Raw genomic sequence first — 25,826 nt, 5'->3', positions numbered from 1 at the left:
GAAAACAAGCTTGCTCCCTCCTCAATATGACATCCTTTCAAATATTTAAACAGGGCTATCATATCACCTCTTAACCTTCTCTTCTCCAGGCTAAACATCCCCAGCTCCCTGAGTCGTTCCTCATAGGGCAAGGTTTCCAGACCTTTCACCATTATAGTCGCCCTCCTCTGGACATGCTCCAGTTTCTCAATGTCCTTTTTCAATTGTGGTGCCCAGAACTGGACACAATATTCCAGGTGGGGCCTGACCAGAGCAGAATATAGTGGCACTATTACTTCTCTTGATCTAGACAGTATACTTTTATTGATGCAGTCTAAAATTGCATTGGCCTTTTTAGCTGCCGCATCGCACTGTTGACTCATGTTCAACTTATGGTCTACTTGGATTCCTAGGTCCCTTTCACATGTATTTTCATTCAGCAATGGGTCTCCTGTCCTATATCTGTGCATTTCATTTTTCTGTCCTAAGTGCAGTACCTTACATTTCTCTGTGTTGAATTTCATTTTGTTAGCTTTGGCCCAGCTTTCTAGTCTATTCAGATCATTTTGAATGTTGATCCTGTCCTCTGGAGTATTAGCTATTCCTCCCAATTTGGTGTCATCTGCAAATTTGATAAGTATGCTCCCAATTCTGTCATCCAGGTCATTGATAAAAATGTTGAATAACACTGGGCCCAGGACAGAGCCCTGTGGGACCCCACTGGTCACTTCTCTCCAGGCTGAAAAAAGAGCCATTGTTGAGCACCCTTTGGGTTCGGCCGGTCAACCAATTACAGATCCATTTAACAGTTCCTTTGTCTAGCCCACATTTTACAAGCTTGTTTGGAAGAATATCATGGAAACCTTGTCAAAGGCCTTACTGAAATCAAGATATACTATATCCACAGCATTCCCTTCATCTACCAAGCTGGTAATTTTATCAAAGAAAGATATCAGATTTGTCTGGCATGACTTGTTTCTCTGAAACCCGTGTTGACTTTTTGTGATTATGGCATTGCCTTCTAGATGTTCACAAACTCTCTGTTTAATGATCTGCTCCAGAATCTTTCCTAGAACTGATGTCAGACTAACTGGACGATAATTGTTGGGATACTCTTTTTTCCCCTTTTTGAAGATGGGGACAACGTTTGCCCTTCGCCAGTCTGCTGGGATCTCTCCTGTTCTCCAGGAGTTTTCAAATATGATTGCCAATGGCTCCGATATTACATTTGCCAGTTCTTTTAGTACCCTTGGATGTAGTTCATCTGGTCCTGGAGACTTAGATTCATTTAGATTAACAAGGTATTCCTCTACTATCTCTTTACTTATTCTGTGCTGAAATTCCTCTATTCTGTCCTCTGCTCCAGTATCCTCAAGTTGAGCACCCTTTGCCTTTTCTGAGAAGACTGAGGCAAAGAAGGTGTTGAGTAATTCTGCCTTTTCTCTGTCTTCTGTTAGCATTTTGCCATCTTCTCCATGCAGTGGCCCTACCGTTTCCTTCTTCTTCCTTTTGCTGCGGACATATCCAAAAAAGCCCTTTTTGTTGTTTTTCTAGCAAGCCTGAGCTCATTCTGCGCTTTAGCTTTTCTGACTTTACCCCTACACATGCCTGCTATTTCTTTGAATTCCTTTTTCGTGATTTCCCCCTTTTTCCATTTCTTATACTGTACATGTTCCGTTTCAAACTCAGCTCAGTTGAAAGTTCCTTAGTCATCCATCCTGGTTTCTTGAGACACCTCCCATTTTTCTTACTCACTGGAACTGTTTTAAATTGTGCCTTCAGTATCTCTCTTTTGAGAAACTCCCATCCGGCCTGAACTCCCTTCCCTTTTAGTATTTCTGACCACGGGATCACCATCAATACTTCTCTAAGTTTACTGAAATTCGCTCTCCTAAAGTCTAGAATGCGTGTCTGACTATGCCTGGCTTCTCCTTTCCATTGTATAACAAACTCCAGGAGAACATGGTCACTTCCACCTAATGATCCCACCACTTGCACTCCATTAACCAAGTCATCCTTGTTGGTTAGGATCAGATCTAAAATAGCTGACCCCCTTGTTGCCTCTTCCACCTTTTGGACAATGAAATTGTCTTCGAGGCATGTGAAGAATTTACAAGATCTTGAGGATTTGGCTGAGTTTGACTTCCAGCAAATATCAGGGTAGGTGAAGTCACCCATCACTACTACATCTCTTTTTTCTGAGTGTGTGGTCATCTGTTCTAGAAAGATATCATCCAATTCCTCAGTCTGACTTGGGGGTCTGTAGTAGACTCCCATCATACCATCCTTGTTGTTTCCCTCCCTTTTGATTCTTATCCAGATGCTCTCCACCTGGCCTCCTTGATTGATGTCCTGGATCTCTTCACTGGTGTAAATATCTCTGACATATAGTGCTATTCCTCCTCCTTTCCTGTTTGGCCTATTTCTCTTAAAAAGGTTAGACCCCTCTATTTCCACATTCCAATCATGGGACTCATCCCACCAGGTTTCAGTGAGGCCTATTATATCCTATTTGCTTTGCTGTACTAGGAGTTCAAGTTCATCTTGCTTATTTCCCATGCTCTGTGCATTAGTGTAGAGGCATCGCAGACCATGGGTCCCATTTACTTGTTGCTTGTGCAAGTTTATTTGCCTCCCACTGTTGGGTCCTTGCACTTGTTTTCTTGTTTTCTCTATGTTTGTTTGACTATTTTCTCCAGCCCTTTCGCCTTCCTTAATATTGTCTCCCTTCCCCACAGAACTCAGTTTAAAGCCCTCCTGATCAAGTTCTTGAGACTGTTGGCAAAAACATTTCTTCCAACTAGCGTGAGATGCAACCCATCCGTTGCAAGAAGTCCCTCCTCATGGAACCGCAGCCCATGATCAAAGAATCCAAATCGTTCTTGGCGGCACCATCTGCGAAGCCACTATTTTCCTTTCCCTTCCTGGACCATGCCCTTCAACTGGCAGAAGAGACAAGATGACAACCTGTACATCCATTCCTTTCAGCTTCCTACCAAGCGCCTCGTAATCCCTTTTGATGTTCTGAATGCTGTGTCTTGCAGTATCATTGGTTCCCACATGGACCAAAAGGAAGGGGTACTGGTCAGTAGGCTTGACCAGTCTTGTCAGCCTCTCTGTCACATCATGGATCTTTGCCCCTGGGAGACAACACACCTCTTGAAATAGTCAAAGAGTTCCTACACCTTTGCTCAGTCATTAATCAAAATGGAGACTAGAAAGGGCAGCTATGAAGAATGTAAACAAGATCCTGAAGTGTAAAGATATATTGTTGAATACCAAAGTCATGATTGTCCATGTCATTGTAGTTCTTATTTCTATGTATGGCTGTGAGAGCTGGGAAATGAAGAAAGCTGCTTGGAACAGAATAAACTCATTTTAGTTTGGCGTTGGAGAAGAGTTCTGTGGGTACCATGGACTGCTAAAAGACAAATAAATAAGTACTAGAGCAAATCAAACATGAACTCTCTGTAGAAGCCAAGATGATTAAATTGAGGCTGTCAAAATTTGCACATTCTCTGGGAAGACAAGACTAGAAAATATAAGAAAGAAGGCAGTAGTAAAAGAGGAAGACCACATTGCAAGTGGATAGACTCAATCAAAAGTCTGCAAGATCTTAGTTGGGCTGTTGATGATAGGGTGACTTAGAGGTCTCTCATTCATAGGATCATTATAAGCTGGAGTCAACTTGATGGTAGTTAACAACAAAAAGTACAGCTTTTGTAAACCTGGCTCTCCTCCAGATGTGTTGGACTGCACTGCAACAGGAATGCAGTGTAAGAGATGTATGATTTATGAAAGTGGTTTTCCTTTTACAGATGTTTGTTGAAAAGACAGTAAGACAGAAAGAAACTGAAAGTCATGCAGAGGCCCCTATCAAATTACAAAGTAGAAAGAAGTACCTGTTGGGAAAGTACTTCTGCTTGCAGTAAAACATTAATAGAAGGCAAACTGCTGTCTTCATAGCTGGATCTCCGGGTACTGATTCGATCGCGTTCATTTTGTACAGCTGCAAATAAAGAGAGAGCCATGTTACATTGCTCTTGGAAAGGAACACAAAACAAAGTGATACACTTTCATAATCATCTCTCTCTCATATATATGCTATTGCTTTTTCACATATATTCTAAACTTTGTAGATAACAGCAATGTATCCAATTAGCCACTTCCACCAGCCAGCTTCCACTGAAGAGTGATTACATTATCCCTCTGAAGCTTCTGTGCTCCCCATTCTATTATGGAGGGCTGAAAGACCCTCCAGAACAGATTTAGGGGGCTTGGAATTCTGCAGATGGGAAGAAAGAAGTCACATCATTGAGAGGAAGAATGCTTGTGCAGTGGCATAAAAGACTATAAAAGAGCAAAGAAAACACACAGCCGCTGCTGCTGCTACCAATGCCATTGATCTTATTCCAAAGATTTGAGGAAGACAAAAATAAATGGCAAAATTAGACATGTGTATGAAATAGCCAGAATAAATGAGAAGTATATCCTTGCCTAAATCCACTTTCATAGAAGTATGACCAATGGAATTTAATAAATAGGACTGGGTAACCAGGAATAGTTTATCAGAGCTAAATCCCTTGAAAGCAATGGGATAGATCAGGGGTGGGAGTCATACGGCCCTCCAGAGGTTGGGCTACTAGCCATTATAGTAAATGGTAAGGAAAGCTGAGCCTTGGAGTCCTACAATATCTGGAGGGCCACATGATTCCCATTCCTAGGATAAATCTTAGTCATAATTATCTTAAATTATCTTAAACCCCATTCATAACAATGAGACGTAGAGCACAGTCCCATCTATGGCATGTTGGTGTTGGAATTAAATTTTAATACTGGCTGAGGGATTTTAGAAGCTCCTCCAAGCTCAAGTTGTGCCATTAAAAAAAAATGATTGATTGCCATTTCTAACCAATTTTCAGCCTTCTTATGTTTTGTGGATCACACAGGGAACAGATATGTTGTGTCTGTGCAGTGTACCTCTAGTCTCTACATGCCATGTTTTCACCCACAGAATCCTGTCAATTTTACTGATCCACCCATCAGCTTCTTTCCCTGGGTGCTGTTGTTGCTGCTGCTCTTGAGAAGCGGTGGCTGGCCAGGACTGGCCCTTTCACTTACCAGAGGGAAGCAACTGCCTCATATGTTTGGAATAGTGTAGTGGGTCCTTGGTATTCACTGGGGTTTTGTTCCAGAAGCCCCCGTGGATGCTCAAGTCCCATTAAATACAACAGCATAGTAAAATGCTGTCCCTTATATAAATGGAAAAATCAAGGTTGGCTTTTTGTAATTTACATGTATTTTAAAATATTTTCAAGCTGTAGATGCTTAAATCTGTGGATAAAGAATCCATAGATCCAGAAGGCTGACTGTAGTCCAAAGAAAGTAACTTTTCCAAACTCCACATCATGCATGATATTACAGTCTTCTAACAAAGCCCCTTTCGGTCCTCTTTTGTTCTTGTTATTAAACTGAAAATTGCCTTTGCTTGCAACAGCAGTGCTCCAGCCCCTTGATTTCTTGGGTACACCTTTCTCTCCCAACACTCTACATTTCACTTTCTTCTGTGATCTATATTTGTAACCACCCCCAACTTCCTCAGAGTCCGACTAGGTTGCCAAGGCATAGAAGCACCAATTATAACTGGGCAGTTATTGATCCCCTCAAGGGCTAATCACAAGAATATTTGCCTCAAATGATATCTGAGTGCTATTATTACGCCTGTGCCTCTCCAGATTTATTTTCCAATCTCATCATGGCACTTGATAATAAGGCTATAATGAGGCTGTACTGAAGTGAAAATCCCACAGTCAGCTGCTGTTAATAGGAGCGCTCAAGGTTATGCCGTGTGTTATCAGGATCCCAAGAGCTCAGTCACGGCATGATATATTCTAAATGTTTACTCAGTATTTAGCTGGTCATGGACCTAATGTAACTTCTATTGAATATTAACAGACAAATACAAGATGAGTGAGTGCTTTAGAGAGAGAAGAGGATTCCTCTATCCTTTGTGGAAAACCTAAGCCATATTCTCAGAAATGCCTGGACTGAAGGGTGCAACTGGGAAGAAAGAGACATATAGGTTCAAGATCTTGGGGTTAGTTGCATTAGTCCCTTCTAATAAAAGAAAGAGCCTTGTGTTACTTTGACTATGAAAAGGTTTATTGATATGTAAGTATTTAAAGTCCAAAACCTATTCTTATCTACAAAAACCTGTGTTACATTAAAGAGCATCATGAAGACTGACACATTCACAATGAGGCCTAGTGGCACAGCGGTTAAATGCCTGTATTGCAACCACTCACTCACAAACCACAAGGTTGTGAGTTCAATACCAGACAGGGACTCAGGGTCAGTTCAGACTGGCATCCTTCCGAGGTCGCTAAAATGAGTACCCTGCTTGCCGGGGCAATTAGCTTACACATTGTAAACTGCTTAGGGAGTGCTTAAGTGCACTGATAAGTGGTATAGAAATGTACTTGCTGTTGCTATATGATACAGGATCTCATTTATTTATCCTTCCTTCCTTCCTTCCTTCCTTCCTTCCTTCCTTCCTTCCAATTTCAGTCCACATCTACATGCCTAACATTTAATGAAGAATTATACACACCACTAGATACTACTACATTATACACAACCAGAAAGCATCTATCAAATAAAAAATATATATTCTGAATTCTTATTATATTCTAAATGAATTGCATCCTTGTTGGTAGAGTCTTCAGACTTTGTTGTTGTTGTGAGCCTTCAAGTTGTTTCCAACATACGGCAACCCTAAGGTTGTGACTATCATGAGGTTTTCATAGTAAGACTTATTCAGGAGGGGTTCTGCCTTTGCCTTCCTCTGAGGCTGAGAGAGTGTGAATTGCCCAAGATTACACATGGTTGAGTAGAGACTTGAATCTTGGTCTCCAGAGTCATAATTGTTTAAGTCTGGGGAACAGATAAGCTAAGAAATGAACTATGAGCACCTGATACTGTAGCATCTCTGAAGCTAAACATATGTGGACTTGGTGAGGAAGAGAATCTCTGGGCCATATTCTGGGCTACACTCATTAAGGATTCTCATCTGACTGGTAAGATTATCCTGCTGTTGTTTCTAATTAGAGGTTGGAGATGCCATATAAAACCTTACTGAAAGCTCAGGGAACTGTTGCATGAATCTGAGCTCTGTTTTACAACCTGGGAAGCTGTTGCTTCCTAGTTACCTTGAGTAAATATGAATAGAATTGAGCAGTACCTTGCCTATTTGGTCAAATTGGTCAGAATTACACCAGACTCTGACCACCTTGGTTTGACTCTACCCCCATCCTTAGCTCTACCCAGTGGCATATGGGAGGAGGTCAATGGAAGGGGGATACCATGAGGTATCCTTCGGTGTGGTACCTCATGTTATCACCCTTCCATTGACCTCCTCTCATATCACACCACACATAATCCTTAGCAATGTTTTTTGTATTAATGTTACTTGTAAAGGCAATAGTTGTGACATAAACAACTAGCAAAACTAAAATTATACATTTGAATTACAATATTGTAAGCTTAGGCTAAATGTATTGACACTTACACAGGGTGACTAGATGTCATAACTGAAAAGGAGGTATCGCAAAATGTTGGACATTCAAGAAAAATGTAGGCCATTACACAATAAAAGCTAAAAACACTAATGGAAATATACATTCATGCTTTGTAGTCATGATCATAATGGAGGACATTTTGAATGTCCTCCTGGAGAGAAGGTTGAAATGGAGGAAATGTCCTGGAAAAAGAGGATGTCTGGTCACCCTGCACTTACATAGTTTCATGTTAACAGAGTGAAAAACAGATAAGATGTTATGCTTTTCAAGATAATTTTAAATAAGTAAAATTTTTAAATTAAAAAACCATGAGGCCTCTCCTTTCTCTACCCTGCCCCATTGACACCTCTTCTGCTGAGCTCCAGATTTTAAAGGGACGTGGGTGAATGCATTAGTCCATTTCTGTTAAAAGGCAGACGTTTGGAGAGTAGTGGTATCGGTGCGATCTGTACCCCCTGCACTCCCCAATGACACTCCTGGCTCCACCCTCCACCCTCCAAGGATGTTTCCAAATTACAATTTGGCCCAATGACTATGCCGTGTGGCTTGTGTATGACAAGACTTTAGCTTAAGTCAGAGATCCATCAAGGCACTTACCTTCTTTCTTCATTCCTGCTCGAAAACATTTCTTTAGCCGGCAATATCTACACTGGTTTCTTTTGTCTTTGTCTACAACACACTGCCTGTTAAACCTGGGAAGAGAAAGAGGGAGGGAGTTAAGAAAGGAAATGATTGAAAGACATACCTGAGGGTGAACTCAATTTGGTGTAACAATAATCCCTAGGGCCAAGGTGGGCAAATGTGAGTGGCTTGAACTTTTGCCCCTGCATCCTATGTGGGCTGTAGTTTAGGTTTTTGGAATTTTTTTTCAGAAGAACTACTGGTTTTCACTTCCTGCATTTTGAGATGATTTTTTTTTACTATTTATCTATTTATTTACTGAAGAAGACTGGTTAAAGACACAGGGGGAGGGGGTAGGTAATGTGATTTGATTCACTTGGGGGTAATAATTTTTTTGCCAGATTTCTTTGTAAACTGGGAATTGGGGGTGGTTGTCTTGGAGGAAGTGGAAGAAGGGATCAGGTCACACCCAGCCCGCCCATAAGACATACCTTCTTCACTCCTGACTTAGAGGATGATGTTCTCTAAGCCTCTAATATTGGTCATCACTGTGAGGAATTAGGCTAGCTTCCTGCAACACCATGCACTGAAGATATGGTACACTTCAACTGTCCCAGCTTGGGAAGGACTGCCTCCATTAATCCTCTGCCAACCCACTTTCTCAGCTGCTTTTAAAATGTCTCAACTTCTCTCTCCTCCTCCCACCTTCTCCCCTTATCCTGGGTTTACCTCAATTGCTGAAAACTGAGAACAAAGTAAAAATAATAATAATAATTTAGGCTCTTAACTTAGCAGGAAGGAGAGGAGAGGACAAGGCAGGCTCTTGCCCTTCCCAGGAAAAAAGAAAGAAAAGATACATCAGCTGAGGAGCCAAGGTGGGCTCTTTCATTAGGCAAAGTGATGAGCACATCCTAAGAGCCTGAGGCACTAAATTTTGCCCATTCTTTGAATGTGGAATCTCTTAAATGCCTTCCATCACACCTTTGATTAAAGGCTTTCAGACAGGTGGGAATTATCTCTTCTCAAGAGCCACTTCCTATCAGATTAGATGGAACTGTGCTAGACGGAACTGTGCTAGACAGACTCATCAGTCCCAAAGAGATCCCCTAAACTAGTGCCAAGCCCTCTAGATGTGTTGGGTTACCTCTGCTATCAACCACAATGGTCAGTTTAGAGAATGCCAACTTGAAGAAGGCAGCATGAAAGATTTCCGTGCTGCTAATATGTCTAAATACCTTAAGGTACCAAATCCTGTCTGATCTTGTAATTTAAGCAGGGTCATCTCTGATTAGTACTTGGATGGGAGACCACCAATGAATACCACATGCTATAAGCTATATTTCAGAGGAAGCAAAACCACCTCTGAGTAGTCCTTGCCTAAGAAAACTCTGAAATTCTTGGGGTTCCCATAAGTCAGCAGACAACTTGAAGGCACATACGCGCGCACACACACAAACAATAGGTTTCTTTCCTAATTCCTTCCCTCTGTCAAACAATTCACAGAGTTAGAGAGTATTGTTGAAGCTTAAATCCACAGCCTGCTTATTTCAGAGCTATCTTGTTGACTTAAGTGACATTGTTCTGAGGTGAAATAGTTGTAAATGTGTAGAGAAGGTCCTTGCATTATGTATTTCTTCTTTTTGTTGCCTTTATCTAGAGGGATTCCATTTATCCTATCTAAAAATACTTTTTTTAAAGACTTCCTCAGCTAGTTAGTGGGAAAAACATTGCAAAAATAAATTAAAGATTTTATGTTGGCAGAGGGGTGCATGTTCTGTGAGAAAATCAAATCACATAATAAACAATGAAGAGCTTTCTGGCATCTCAATGGCTAAGAAATTTATGATGGTACAGGCTTCAGTGAGCATCTTAAGAAATTCACTACTTTTAGTGGTGCTACCATAAGACTCTTTGGGTGAGATCTGCACTACACTTTTCTAACAATTTGATATGTCACTTTTTCATCTTATGAAATGCTGGGATTTGTAGTTTAGTGAGAAACCTAGCATTCTCAGCTATAGAGCTCTAGTCTATTCCAGGATGAGAACTTCCTGCCAAAGAATTCTATGTCTTTCACTAAACTACAAGTCCCAGCATTCCATAAGATGCAGCCATGAAGTGTTATCAGACATGTATAAATGTGTATTGAACATATACCTCTGTTAGTTTTGCTGTAATAGACTAACCCAGCTGCCCTTCTGGAAATGGCTTCCATAAAATCATAGCATCAAAGCTGGGTGCGGATGTCTCTACGCAGTGCAAGAAATCCAGAGCTAGACCATCAGTGACAGATCCAGACTCTACTGGAAAAACTTCAGTGAGGGGAAAACCTCCCCTCTCCACCCTCTTGTTAAATCATTCCACTGTTGAAGTACTCTTACCATCGACATGTTTCTCTTGATGTTCATGAAAAATCTACACTCTATTAAGCTTAAGCTCATTACGTCTTGTCCTGTTCTCTAAACAGTGGTAGCTCATGGAGCAAGCAGAGAGGATGGCTTATCCTAAAATGGTGGGGAAGGAAGAATTACCTTACTCAATCCATGATTCAAATGTGTCAGCAGAGAACAAGGGGCCCTTTCACACTGCGAAATTATAGTGCTATGATTCTACTTTAACTGCCATGGCAACATCCTATGCAGTCCTGGGATTTGCAGTCTCTCTGTGTGCCTTCAAGTCATTTCCGACTTATGGAGACCCAAAAGCAAACCTATCATGAGGTTTTCTTGGCAAGATTTGTTCCGAGGAGGTTTGCCTTTGTTCTCCCACTGAGGCTGAGTGTGACATGCCCAAGGTCACCCAGTGGGTTTCATGGCCAAGCTGGGAATTGAACCCTGGCCTCCAGAGATCCAACACTCATACCACTATGCCACGCTGCATCTAAAATTCTCACCCTAGCACCTCACCAAACCACAAATCCCAGAATGCTGTACAATGTAGCTATGGCAGTTATAGTAAAATGACACTGCTGTAATTCTGTAATGTGGCAGAACCTGCAGTCTTCCTCTTATTTTGTGACAGTGCTTGAAGTGTTTGACAAGTACTGTTATGTGTCATCCCACCCCCCAGAATCACCAATGCACACCATTCTTTTCTTCCGCAAACTAAACACATCCAGCTCCTTCAACTGTTTCTCAATTCTTTATGCTTATCCTCAGTATTTCTCTTGTTTAAAAAAACAACATCTCCAAACCATACTTTTATGAAATAATTGTTCCATCTCATTCTACTGGTTATTCTCCCATGTTATTATAGTAGGGTTACCCCAGGGATGAGAAGAGGGGAGAGAGCGAGGGGGAAAGAGAGGAAAAGAAACCAATAATATTTCAATAAATTAGAGTGGATGCCAAGCCGTGAAGATGCAGATGCAAAAAGAAGTGGAAAGTCTTAATACTTCGTGAGACTTAATTTTTCTTTTCTAAAAAAGGTCCTCAACCTTTGGTCCTCCAGATGATTTGACATGATGATTCCTGATAGTTGGTCAAGTTGGCTTGGTCTTCTGGGAGCTGAAGTCCAAAACAAATGGAGGGCCAAACACTGGGAACCACTGATCTGGAAGTGCCCTAAGAAGGAACTGACAAAATAGCTATATGACATCTTTCAGTTAATGTCTTTGTTGGGCAGCCCTGGAAGGACTCCTCCTGGGAGCATCCTAGCACATTTATCTCTCAGTTTTAAGGGTCATGCTTTGCCTGCTTTACCTGCAGGAATACATGTGGTTCTTTCTGACACTTCTCCTGAAAAACCCTTTGCAGCCATCACAGCTGGAGGCTCCATAGTGTTTCCCTGTTGCCCGATCTCCGCAGATGGCACACAGCACACTGGCCCCAATGTTGTTGGAGGCATTGAGGTTGGCTGCTTCAGATGGGGAGGTTTCTGTTGATGAAGGGAGACAGGATGGAGAATAGTGAGACAACTGATATAGAGACTGAAAACAAAGCAAAGCAAAGAAAACAAAGCAACTGCTATGGAGACACTTTTAGTTGCAGCAAATGTGTCAGGAGGTTGTTGAATTTGTTGCCCTAGTTCTTGCTCTTTTTTTTTTAAAAAAAAAATCCAGACATGTAGATCTTCCATATGAATGGAAAAAAGCAAGTGTTCTCACAGCAAAGACTGATGCTTGGTGATGCCTGACATTCACATGCAGTCTGTAAAAGGCGGGAAGGGGAAGGAGCCCCATCTCAGTTTCAGATCTCATAACAATTGTCTAAAACAATTATAAAGCAATAACATAACAATTGGAGACAACCTTCATACCTCTTCTCACTACTTCCATCCAGTCAGGAGGAGGATCAATGTGCAAAGAACCCGGTTTGAACCACAGTTACAGAATCATAGGAATCTTTTTTTTTTCTGTGATAAATCTTGGATATAGTGGGTTTAAAAAAAACAAAAAAAACTCAGTAGGAATACAATGTTGCTGCTCATGATGGGAATTGCCACTGATTGTTCTGAGGAGAAATGTCCCCTGCTAATTTGAACTGCCCCCCATACCATGGTACAGCAACAAATGCAGCAGCCAATAGCAGTATAAATTCTGTCTCAATATTTTTGTTCTGGACAATTTTCTGGCACATTCCAACAATAGCTGCAACATTTTGCTCCCATCCTTGAGTGGGTTTCTTTTTAAATTCCAAATAATATTGGAACAAAGACATTACTTTCCCTTCTCTTGCTTTCCATATTTTAATTTTTTACTTAGTGTCAAAGTGCTACAGGACAACAGTGAAATAGTACTTTTGCATTCTCAGTTTTGAGAGCTAGCATAGTGTAGTGTTTGTGTGCTGGAAGGCCACGTTTGAACACCTGCTAGGCCATGGAAACCCACTGGGTGACCTTGGCCAAGTCACATTCTCTCAGTCTCAGAGGAAGGCAAAGGCAAGCCCCTCTCCGAACAAATCTTGCCAAGAAATTCCCGTGATAAGGTTTGCCTTGGGGTCACTATAAGTTGGAAACAAATTGAAGGCACACAACACAACTATAATTCTAACAACAACAACAACAACAACAACTAAAGTTCCAGGGAAAAGGTTTGCCCTTCAAACCACAGCACAACCTCAGCAAACCATGTCCCAGTTTAAAATTTTTTTTGAAGAGCCCTAATGTGGATCCAAGAAATTGCTACAGATTCGAAAAGCATGGAATTTGTAGATGCAGAGTAATAACCCCATAGAGTTGGAAGAGGGCCATCAAGAGAAAACAACCAGTAAAACTCAGTAAAAACCAAGGAGCTGCATCATGAGAGCTCATGCTTCTTTAAAGCAATCTGGAATAGCCCTGGGATATGCAAACTCACAGTAGCAACAATGGCAATATTTTTTAAAAAAATATAGCTTAAGATCTGGCTTCTTGAAGAGGTGCCTCTCCTAATGTATGCCTACCCAAGGCTATTGGGGCCTTCCTCAGTCTGTCACTAGTGCAAGAAACTTTTTGTGGAGAAATGGAAAAGTGCCTTCTCTGCTGTGGTGCCTCTGTTGTGGGATGATTATTATTAATCATTATTTTATTTTCTTATATCCCGCCTTTCTCACAATATAAGGACTCAAGGCGGCACCTTTTCCTTGTTGCTGACATTGGTTTCTTACAAGCAACAAGTCAAACCACCATAGCCTTGGGCAATTAATTTGCTTCTGAATGTGCACATACATGATTTAGCTGTTTCAACCTTTTGACCTTTTTAAAACTGTTCAGTTGTTATACAGGTTTTTATCTTGTTGAAATTATTTTGTTGTTTTAAATTGTTTATATTGTTTAACTTGTACACTGCCTTGAGATCCTATGACATACATAGAGCAGAAAGGTACTATTAAATACATATAGTATAGCCTTCCCAAATGTGACATCCTCCAGCTGTATTGGATTACAACCTCTATCCTGCCAGACAGCACATGGGGATTTCAGTTACTCACAATGTTTGTTTTGAATTTATCTAGATATATACACCTTGCTACAACCCTGTAAAATAAGTCACTATTGTTATCCCTCCAACTGCAGATAAAGAGGATGAGGCTGAAAGTGAAAGGTTGGAATGATAGAAATGAGGCTGCAACTGGGGACTTCATGTCTTACATCCAAATGCTCCTCCCAGTTAAAGTAGAACGACTGAGCCAACTGCTGAATGACAAGTCAACACTTGCATAGATCCCATGGATATAACAGAGAGCCAGCATGGTGTAGTGGTTTGTGCACTGGGCTACAAATCTGAAGACCAAGGTTTAATTCCCTACATGACCATGAAAACCCATGGGGTGACCTTGGGGGACTCACACACTCTCAGTCCCAGAAAACCCTGTGATAGGTTCACCTTAGGGTCACCATAAGTAAAAAACAATGATTTCAAGGCACACAACAACAATAACAAACAACAACAACGTATCCTTTAACATTTCACAGATGAAAATTGGGACACTTGTAGTCAAACAACATGGGAGTGTTATCAATATGGTAAAAGTTATTAATGAGGAAGAACACACAAGCTAGGAGAGGATGCATCAATTTCCTTTTTCCTGTGACTGTTGGGAAGGGCAAGATTTTACCTCCTCCTCTCTCTCTCTTTTTAAACATTTCTCTTTATTGGCTATCTTCACATAATGAAACACAATAAACATGGTATAATATCACATAGTTGTATAAATATCTTTCCAACCAATACATCAAGCTTTACATTACTACAATATTAATAGCATGTTGATCTTTCACTATTTACTAATAAAATTTACTATTCATTGTCATACAGGTTGTTCTATGAATAAAATATATCATAGAATCATAGAATCGTAGAGTTGGAAGAGACCACAAGGGCCATCCAGGCCAACCCCCTGCCTTGCAGGAAATCACAATCAAAGCATCCCTGACAGATGGCCATCCAGGCCTCTAAGGAAGGAGACTCCACTCCACTCCGAGGGAGTTTGTTCCATTGTTGAATAGTCCTTACTATCAGGAAGTTCCTCCTAATGTTGTTTCTCTCCCCCTTAATTTTTACATAGATGCTCTCAAAATGGTTTTGTAGATTTAAATCATGGATCTGTTCACAGATGTAAGACAACATGTTTCTATTAATCTTTATAGTATCCCATCTTGATGTACTCTTCAGGTACCTAAATCATGTTGAGTTTTAACTCTTTTACCTTATTCTTCTTGTCAACATTTTTTAATTTTTTTGTTATCTTCTTTCCCCCCTTCTTTTTCTTTCCATATCCCTTTTCTCATCTCTCCTTTAACCTTCTTACCTGTATCTCCTTCCATGCCTTTCTCTTATATCTTCCTTCCTCTTTCTTTCTCATGTCTCTTTCTATTCACCTTCATTTTCCTTCTTCTTACTTCCCTTCGCTTATCTCTCCCCCTCTTACTCTATTTAATTCTTCATCTCTCTCTATCCTCCTTCTTCTTCTGTTTCATCTTTTCCTTCTACTTACTCATACCTCCATTTCAGATTCTCATACCCTCTCATACTTTCTTGATCTTTCCATCCATGAGAAATGTACTTTCACATCAAAGCACCTGCTTACCTTCCTCTTTTTCCTCCTTCTTTTCTTCTTTTATCCTTCCCATTCTCTTATACAAATTGTATAAGTAATGACATTTTGTTCTATTTTATATCCTGTATAATTATGAAATTTCTATTCCATACTCCCCTCCCCCCCGTTTCTAAAATTATACTTATTTGACTTCCTACTCCATAGAAAATAGGTGGATCATGCTATGCCAGTTAATTCTCCTATTGAGAATTCTCCTTGATGCAAACCATATATAACATTTGTTATTAATAGATTCTATTACTATGGAGATTATCGCACTGCGTTCTGAGAACGTTCCTATCATCACGTGATGAGAACGTTCCTGGAACAGATATTACTGCATTAGTAAACTAGAACGTGATCAGACCGTGATCAGAACTGCATTTTACCGCACAGCGATTCCTGAAACCGTTCCGAGAACATATTCCACCAAGGCCGCCTCCGTCTCCTGATTGGCTGAAAGAATGACAGGCAGGGAGGCAGGAAAGCAAGCAGGCGAGCGACTGCAGTGAGGGAAGGGGTGTGTGTGAGAGAGAGAGGGGGGAAAGGAGGAGGGAGGGAAGGGAGGGAAGAAGGAGGGATCGGGAGGAAGGCAGGGAGAAAGAGAAATGAGGAGAGATGAGCCTTGCAAGTTACATCCCAAACCTCCTTTGCAAGGCTGGGAAGAAGGAGGAGCTCCATGCAGGTCTCTTCAAGCCGAAGGAAAGCAAGTTGCCAGGGAGGGGACTGGGCCAAGGGCAGAGCCCCGGCAGCCATAGCAGCTCTTTAAACCGGTTAGAAAAGAAGAGTCCTCTGCTGTCATCCCAATTCCCCATTTTGGCTGCTTGTCAGCCTTTTGCCTCCTGTGTGTGTGCGCATGTAATGTGTGCCTTCATAGAATCATAGAATCATAGAGTTGGAAGAGACCACAAGGGCCATCCAGTCCAACCCCATTCTGCCATGCAGGAAATCACAATCAAAGCATCCCCAACAGATGGCCATCCAGCCTCTGCTTAAAGACCTCCAAGGAAGGAGACTCCACTACACTCTGAGGAAAGAGTGTGTTCCACTGTCGAACAGCCCTTACTCTCAGGAAGTTCCTCCTAATATTGAAGTGGGATCTCTTTTCCTGGAGCTTGCATCCATTGCTCCGGGTCCTAGTCTCTGGAGCAGCAGAAAACAAGCTTGCTCCCTCATCAATGTGACATCCCTTCAAATATTTAAACAGGGCTATCATATCACCTCTTAATCTTCTCTTCTCCAGGCTAAACATCCCCAGCTCCTTAAGTCGTTCCTTGTAGGGCATGGTTTCCAGACCTTTCACCATTTTAGTCGCCCTCCTTTGGACACGCTCCTTTTTGAATTGTGGTGCCCAGAACTGGACACAATATTCCAGGTGGGGCCTGTGAGCTTCCCTCCCCGCTTTAATTCTTGTCTGGCTCTTTGCTATGGAATTCTGGGAGTTGTTTGCTTGCTTTTGTGTGTTGCTCCAAACAGAGGAGCTTTTGTGGGTTCCTTCCTGGAGGGAAGGAGGAGAAGGTCCTGGGCATCCCTGCCATCCTTGCCTCCTGCAGGCTGCCAGCACAGGAGCCCCGCTGTACATGACACTAGAGGCCCCCGCAGAAGCAGCCAGACCCTCTCCCTCTTGCTCTCTGCTCTGGCCCCCCTGTTTCCCTCTCTCTTTCTCTCTCTTTCCCTTCTTTCCTCTTCTCTCACTTGTCCCAACTTTCCTCCCTTCCCTCCCTCCTTCTTTCCCCCCTCACACACACACACCTTCCCTCACTGCAGTCGCTCGCCTGCCTGCCTCCCTCCCTGCCTGTCATTCTTTCAGCCAATCAGGAGACGGAGGAATGCGAGAACGGATTTGAGAACACATAAGAATATCGCACACACTTCTGTTGGAACGTTCTCATCACGTTTCAGCTCTCTGGGAACACATTCATATCTGTACCCTCCTGGAACACATTTGGAACACATTTAAGCGTTCTGAGAACCCGATTGGAACACATACGTGCGGTATACTCAAATGCGTTCCGTTCTCATCACGTGATGAGAACGGTCTCAGAACGCAGTGCGATAATCTCCTATATCACATGTGGAAGTACATCAGTGCATGGCATGCTATATGCCTAGAATCAGGTATTGTATGCAGAACCCTGATACATGGCCATAGGGCAATGAGCCAGCTATAGAACTTGAGAAAGTTACCTTTTGGATTATAACTCTCAAAAACTCCCAACCAACATGGCCCTCCCTGGTCCACAGACTCATCCTGCTGAGACATATAGACCAAAAAGGGAACTTTTTGACCCTTTTTGGTCAGTAGGCCTGTATGCATGTCACACACTGTTGTATGTATAGCTGGACTATGTAAATGAGCAACTAAATGATTACCATCGAGGAGTCAAAATAATTTTGATTATGTTGTATTCACAGATCTAATCCAGCCAGGGACTCTGGACATGAATTTCCTTTGTTGGATCTGAGTGAATTCCATGCTGTTAGAGCAAAAGTCAACCGGACCTCATTTTCTGTTATTAAACTCTGTTTCCACCACTTTTTCACACCTCCTCTTCTATCTCATTATTGTTTACTTCTCTGTTGTTGCTGTGTGCCTTCAAGTCATTTCTGACTTACAGCGACCCCAAGGCAACCCTATTGTGGGGTTTTCTTGGCAAGTTTCTTCAAAGGGGTTTGCCACTGCCATCCTCTGAGGCTAAGAGAATGTGACTTGCCCAGGTCACCCAGGGGTTTACATGGTCAAGCTGGGATTTGAACCCTGGTCTCCAGAGTCCAACACTCAAACTAATACACCACTCTGGATCCCATCATCTTTCACTTCTCCAGTCTTGTATATTTCTTAGTGTGCCATGCTATTACTGTACATGCAAAAAGTCTTTATATCAGCAAAGTTGAAGATAAAATTTATAAATGAAGTAAATATACATGACTGTTGAAAGGATCATTACATCCAGGGTCTAAATTGCCTAGCTGAACCATTGATAGCCATGATAGCCATTGGTTATCTCTTTGAAAGCCATTATATCACAATTAATTGCCATGAAGTATTTCAATAATTTTATTGATTGAGTAGGAAAGAGAGATGGACAATAAAAGTATTTGCTGTAATACAAATCACAGTCATTATCCTACCAGACCTGCTGAAGTCAGTGCTTCACTGTGTTGTGAATTGATAAAGACTGATTAAAATATCAGAAAGTCCCATGTTTTGTTCCTGTTCTTGTTCTTTGGAGATCCATACATATTTTATTTATCCCATAACATTTTCTATCAGCTCCCAGTGCAATTAGAGACTTTTGATATCAGCTTTCAAGGTTGGTTTATTTCAACTCAAGATAAAATCAGACAGAAAAGAAACAAAATCTGGCACTTTGCAATCAGTCTAGATGCACTGGGGTCTTTCTTACTTCACTTTACTCTTCTCTTGTATCTGCTTAAGAAGCACACTGTGGTGTGTTTTCTCCAAACATATAACAACTGCTGGTATGCAAATTTGTTAATGTAGAGCTTAATAGTAGACTATATGCTGTAGACATCTATAATTATTTGTGAATGCAGTTGATAAAATTTCTTATTCTTGTGCCATTTAATAGTTTTGTGAGGCTAGAGTGAATTATAAATTTATGAGGATTCATATGACCCACTAAGGAATACAAAAATGTAAGCTGCTTCACTGTTAAATACAGTCATATCACTTGTTTGCCAAGGCTATTGGGGAAAATGCTCCCATGTACTATAAAACAAGGCAACATATTTTCTGAACCAATGTGAAGTCCAGTATGGAATGCTGTGGGAATTCAGTCATACTCACTTCCCCCAAATAATTTACAATCTTCTTGGTTTAAAGATATCAGCATATCAACGATTTGCAAAAAGAACTATGTCAGCCTTATCAGGGATAATTAGACTATTCGCAAACAATATTTTCTGAACTGGATCAAGTCTTCCCAAGCCACAAATCTAAACCCAGCATGAACAGCTTTAAACTACATTATTATTTACATTTCTCAGAGTCTCCTAACACATTAGGAGAGACCTGCTGCCACTCTCTTTTGTCTTTTCCTGTTAACATCTAGTTGAACAAGACTAGTGACAGGTATTATCATGTCATTACGTTGTGACAGTGCATGAAGTGAAACCTTGTCAGATCTAGGCATGCAAGGACCTACATATAAGAAGAAATGGCCCCATAAGTAATGAGCAGAGAAAGAGTGTGCATATATGTGACCAGAGATTGGTGGTGAGGGGGCCCTCATAATTTGCTTTCTAATTGCAGTCGCTGCAATTAGTGTTTCTAGCAGTTGATGCTGTGACTGATCACTATGCCAACCTTGTGCACACTTTAAGCTTTACATTGACCTGTCACATACTATGGCTAAGACTGAATAGGAAGCCCTTTTAGAATTACAAAAGTGTGATTTCATTTTAGCCACCATGGATGCATTCTGGAGAATCCTGGATTTTGTAGTCTGGTGAGACAATAAAACTCTCTGGCTAAGAATTCTAACTACCCCTCCCTAAACTGCAAATCTCAGGATTCCATAGGATGGAACCATGGCATTAAAGTGGAATCATCATGCTATAACTGTGTAGTTTGAAAGGGCCCAGGGTTCTTTGGCTGACAGAACTGTTTCTGCTACTGGAAGGAGAAGGGAGCAATCTTCTGCCCTCTGCACACCCTTCCATTGACTCTTAAATCCATCTCTGGAGGTCTGAGAAGCCCTCTGGAGCACATCCTCAGGTACCACAGAAGGCAGCAAAGGGACAGAAAAGAAGGTTGTAATGCACAAATAGGGTTGCCAGAGTGAAAACAGGAAAGGACAAGCAACACCTGCTGAAATTCCCTTTCTACATTACCATTAAAAATAAGAGATCCTTCTCTAGTTTTCAATCTTATAACTCTAGAGCCAGTGCTATCATGACACTGGATTTAGTCTCATGCCCTTTTCATTTTTTAAAACCATTTGGCCCCATTATTTGTCATTCTTTCTCTCACACACATACACACAAATGCACACATACGCATGCATGAATAATATATTTTCATATGGCTTGTAGTCCATACAAGTTTATGTTACAATAAATCTATTAACTATTTTGAGTTGCCATAAAACTGTTGCTTTTAAGGTTGTTTCCCCAAATCCCATCCAAATGGAGCTGGGGGTAGAAGGGAAGACACAGGTTGGGAGCGAGGGAATTATAGCAAATGAGCCAAATACATTGTAAAGCTATTATTATGATTATTTATTTGAAAGAGTAACCTCCTACCTTTCAAACTTATGTCAACGATAGCACAGTTGCTTAGCTATTACTTGCCTGGTTTGATTATATTTTAATGACTCAGATCCTACCATTCTTATTGCTCACTTGTCTCTATGTATTTTTAATGACTGGTTTTTGACTGCCAGTTGTTATTTTTGAAAACAAAAGGAATTAGTATGTCATAAGCTGAAAGATTTAGTATTGATAATTGGCTCATGGACTTGGGTTACACAAAAAAATCTGCTCTTCAAAGCTAGCCCTTGAACATCTATCAGAAAAAAATAGATAGAGGAGATGATGATGATGATGACGACGACAATGACTGGGTTGGCTTCAGTCTTAGTCAGAGCACATGAGTTTAAATAAATTACAACACATTTGTTCCTTTGATTTCAATGGGCTACTTTAAGCCTATTAAGTCTGCTTACAATGCAGTAGATGTTTGTTTGTTTGTTTGTTTGTTTGTTTGCTTATACTGCTAAATAAAATACCAGACCCTTCAAAATCTAACATATATTTGGCATAAGAAAATAGATTTATGGGAACAGGAGTTGCACAGGTGATATCTACAAGACTGAGACTGCCTTTCAGATAACACTGGTCACTGCAATTTTGAGAGACTGCTGAGAATTACTTTCGTTGCCGTGTGCCTTCAAGTCATTTCTGACTTACAGCAACCATAAAGCGACCCTACCACAGAGAGGTTTATTTTGTTTTTTGCAAGATTTGTTCAGAGGAGGTTTGCTCTTGTCTTCCTCTGAGACTGAGACAGTATAGCTTGCCCAGTCACCCAGTGGGTTTCCATGGCTCAGCAGGGATGTAAATCCTGGTCTCCAGTCCAGAGTCATAGCCCAACACTGAAACTACTACACCATGCTGGCCCTTTTATTATGAGAATTACCGTTCCTTGCTATAAAATTGCAACTCCTGGAGTTCTCTGTTTAACAACAATAACGGGCTTTTACATTTGTACTGTAGGCAACGTGATAATAGTGAGAACCTAAGATGCCATTTTCATAAGATCTGGAAGATACTTTGAAACAAAAAGTTCCCCACAAAGCCAGAATGTACTTTTTAAAAAACAAAGCAAATAAATGAGGTTTTTCTCTTGTTTACATACTATTTACCAAATACTGAAACACTTTGAATTTCGGTACATGCTAGCAAAGGTGCTAGATTCTATCCCAAAGTAAGGAAGATGGTTTTAGGCCCTCCAAAATGAAGAGAGTTATAATCAAGCAAAACACAATAATCAGGTAATATTCAGTGAATGTGCAAGAGACCTGCATTCATGATTTTGAAAAATAGATGTTCTGCTTATTAAAGAGCTGTAAGTATGAAGTATGAAGTACTAATTGCAAACTTTCTACTTGCAGAAGCAATTTAAGACTAAAAAGTTTCCAGAAATTGTGGCTAAAGTTGCACTTCAAATCAATCTGATGTTCTGGGGTACAGCTCCTAGAATTGCTGGTCATGGGCCATACTCGCTGGGACCATGGGAACAGAAGTTCAAAAGAACTGGAAGACACCACATTGTGTAAATCTGGATTACAGAATATACATTTCTAAATTAGAGAATTAATGTACAACATGCTTCTGAATTACATTAAGATTAGTAATATACCTGCTTTTCAGTGACCTCTGGTACAACAAGTGTTCTTTGATCATATTAACACAAATGATTCTCAAACCATTTCAATGATGGAAGAAGGCAACAACTCCAACAAACTTTCTTTGCCAGGGAGGCAAAAGGATTGCTGGATGGTACGTGGCCATAGCCCCTTGCTACAAAACAACCTTCCCTGATACTGATTATGTCGGCCAGGGATGATGGTGAGTTTTAGACACACATAGAGGGCACAATGTTGTGGAAGTCTACCAAGCAAATGTTGAAACTATAGGAAGTCTGGAAAAAATAGCTTTACTTTCCCAAAATTCTCCACACAGATTTTGAATCGTGTTGGTCTAAAGGCAAGATACAATACTCCACTGAAAAGGTGACTACTTCAAAGTACCTCATCAGGCCACCCACAAAATGGGTAAAGGTTTCTGAAAAGTGGTGGCGTATGTGTCTAACAGTTTGTTCTGTGAGACAGTTAGGTCTGCAAACACCTTGAAAATTGCTAGGAGGACTTCAGCAGGACAATAGCTCTTAGTTTACCCACACACCCACTGACCCACCCACCCCTAGTTAATTCATTAACATGAGAAAAATAATTTGGCCCTACAAAACACAGCTGTTAAATGAATTAACAATGGACCCAGACAGACAGGCCAAAATAAAGCTGCTTCGGATCATTTTGGAGGTATGCTGTATAAATGCTGTATGCATCCTAAGAGGCCGGAAACCACACCAAAGCTACGCTCCAGTCCTAAGGACTGCAATGTAGCTTTGGCGCGGCTTCTGGCCTGTTAGGACGCATGCATCATTTAAACAGCATACCTCCAAAGTGACCCGAAGCAGCTTTATTTTGGCCTGTCTGTATGGGTCCAATGATTATTATGTTACTCCCCAGAACACAGCACCTCAAGAAACCAAATAACAAAACTTATAAAAGTGCAATTATCATGATTCAAAATTTATAATTAAAATAATATAGGTACAAATAATAATTGGTGCAATATGTACATATAACATTACTAGGAGTGGAAATGCAGAGATTTTATAACTTTTGCAGACATGACACATGCAATGTTCTTTGCACTCTCAAAACAACAGAGATATAAATGTTAGATGGTATTGGCTGAAATCACTACAAAGCCTAATCTTATCAGTATTTAACTTGGAACTGAACCCCACTGTATTCAGGGGGTCTTGCTCCCAGGTCAGCATGCATAAGATTGCAGTCACGCAACTTTTCCAACCTTTCCTTACTCCTGCAGCAACTGTCACTCTCACTGCAGTCTCCCACGAGATAATGAGCCAAAATATGTGGGATATTTTTTTTTAATATAGAGGAAATGTGTGTTCATAATGGGCCTCTATATTGCAGAATTATCTAAGCTGAGAAGATGACATTGCTACATTTCTCAGCTCACCTGAGTGGCAGTCTTTGGAACAAAGGCGGGCTATAAATATGAACTATCATCATTTCCCACGATCATCCTCATCATGATCACCATCACCTTCCCAAACCCTCTCACAGGATGCAATCACCCATCTCTAAACAATGTTCCTTTTCCCCCATATGCTCACCATCCATGCTACCTTCTATGCCTTCCACAGCCAGATACAAAATGTGGGAGGAAAACTGTAATACTCTTTAGCTTTCAATACCGCACCCATCCCTTGAAGTGTCATCTAGTCACTGTTAAGTGAAACACTGGTTAAACAAAAACTTGCCATATAAAGAGGTAATAGGTTTGAGTACAGAGAAGAAGAACCTCCACCACCAGGAAAGGTTTTCCTTGAGTCAAATAATGAAGGAAACATATCAAAAGAGCCTCCCCAGTGTCCAGTAGCTGCTATTGCTCCCCATATACTGGTGGCTCTCTAATTTCTCACTGCCTCACTGCGCTGTACCCCAAACTTTAGTAGAGAAGAGCAAAGCCCTGAGCTGACTTACCATTGCCGATTGTCAGGACTTGCATGTTCTCAAACTCTAGAGTTGTGTATGCTGGATCTAAAGCTGCACTATAATCTGCCATCTCCATGTCTATCAGGGCTTTGGAAAGGCGCATTATCATCAGCAAACACTGCCTAGATTGCAGTGATTCTGCAGCCAGAGGTTATTGGCCCCTCCAACTTCTCCAACTGATTTTGCTGGCGTCCCCTATCTGTTGGCCTTTATTTCAAATAATTCTCTGAAAGGATCTGCTGAGCCTCAAGGCCTATACTACCCAGAGGGGTGGAGGCAGGAGGCAAGGGGAGTTAATCTTTAATCATCTCACCCACTAGTGTATACTGCTTTGCTTCGTCTTTTTTCCCCTTCCTGTCTTTCTCCCCCCCCCCCCCCATTTGTTTACTGTTTATTTTTGGGCTAGTCAGCAGCGTTTTGCCAATTTCAGCCCTGGGACAGGTGCAAAAGGTGTGCAATGGGGCAAGCATTCTGGACGAAACCTTCCCAGGATGTGCTGTACCTAGTACACAGTTAGGATAGACCTATTTCCAGTTAAAGCTGTAAGAATCAGACAACCAATCTGCAATATAGAAAAATTCCACCCCACATTTCCACTTTGTTGTCATTTTGCTGTTCTTACTCCATCTATTTCTTTTTCACTCTCTTTCTTCTTCCACACCCTGTTGTCTCTCTGTTTGGTGAAGGTCAGCAGAACTGTAATTTACACACTGTCATATATGGGAACAATGTGAGACTTTCATTTTACTTCCCCATAAACCCATGGTTTTACAGGCTCTGACTTCACTATAAACAACTCTCACTCCACAGCATTTACCTAAAACAGATCTTTGAGGGCTAGGCACGCAAATGTAAAATGGGTTAATTGTACATTTGGTGGATTCCTTCCTGCAGTGACACCTTGCGTGGGCCAAATAACCTCTTCCTTGTGATTCTCCCCTGCTGTGGTAGTGCATGAGATGTCAGTCAAATGATACATGAGGCAATAAATTTATAAATCTACAAGAAACCAACAAGTAGGTTACCCCCTTTAAAGCTTAGAAGTAAAAGTGAGAGGTCCAAATTGGCTCAGGGCAGTAGCATTTGGGCAGATGGTCATTAACCTGCTCTGTAAACCACTTCCCCACTTGACATTACCTCTACTCAGCTGTTAAGAGCCTAGGCATTTACAATGTACAAAGTAAATAGCTAATAGTTTTCTGCCCTTTCATGAGGGCATTGTCTCCTCCACACAAATAAGAAATCTGCCATTCCCCTTAAATTTTTCTCCAGTCCCCAAATTTCTAGCATTT

At 41.1% G+C, this 25,826-nt stretch overlaps 1 protein-coding gene across 1 annotated transcript in view; it reads right to left on the bottom strand.

The window, feature by feature from the left end:
* The window catches only part of HNF4A (hepatocyte nuclear factor 4 alpha), a 41,953-nt gene extending 17,310 nt beyond the window's left edge, over window positions 1-24,643 (bottom strand). Inside the window, exons 1-4 of the mRNA XM_089518512.1 lie at window positions 24,523-24,643; window positions 11,879-12,053; window positions 8,154-8,248; window positions 3,882-3,988 (exon numbers count right to left, since the gene is read on the bottom strand). Coding sequence (XP_089374638.1) covers window positions 3,882-3,988; window positions 8,154-8,248; window positions 11,879-12,053; window positions 24,523-24,643 — 498 coding nt within the window. The remainder of the gene's footprint in view (window positions 1-3,881; window positions 3,989-8,153; window positions 8,249-11,878; window positions 12,054-24,522) is intronic.
* Window positions 24,644-25,826: the final 1,183 nt, after the last annotated feature.

Source organism: Sceloporus occidentalis, unplaced genomic scaffold, assembly GCF_023333645.1.
Source record: "Sceloporus occidentalis isolate IW3139 unplaced genomic scaffold, rSceOcc1.0.p SCAF_3, whole genome shotgun sequence".
NCBI classification, from domain to species: Eukaryota; Metazoa; Chordata; class Lepidosauria; order Squamata; family Phrynosomatidae; genus Sceloporus; species Sceloporus occidentalis.
This window is presented reverse-complemented; position numbering and strand designations above follow the sequence as displayed.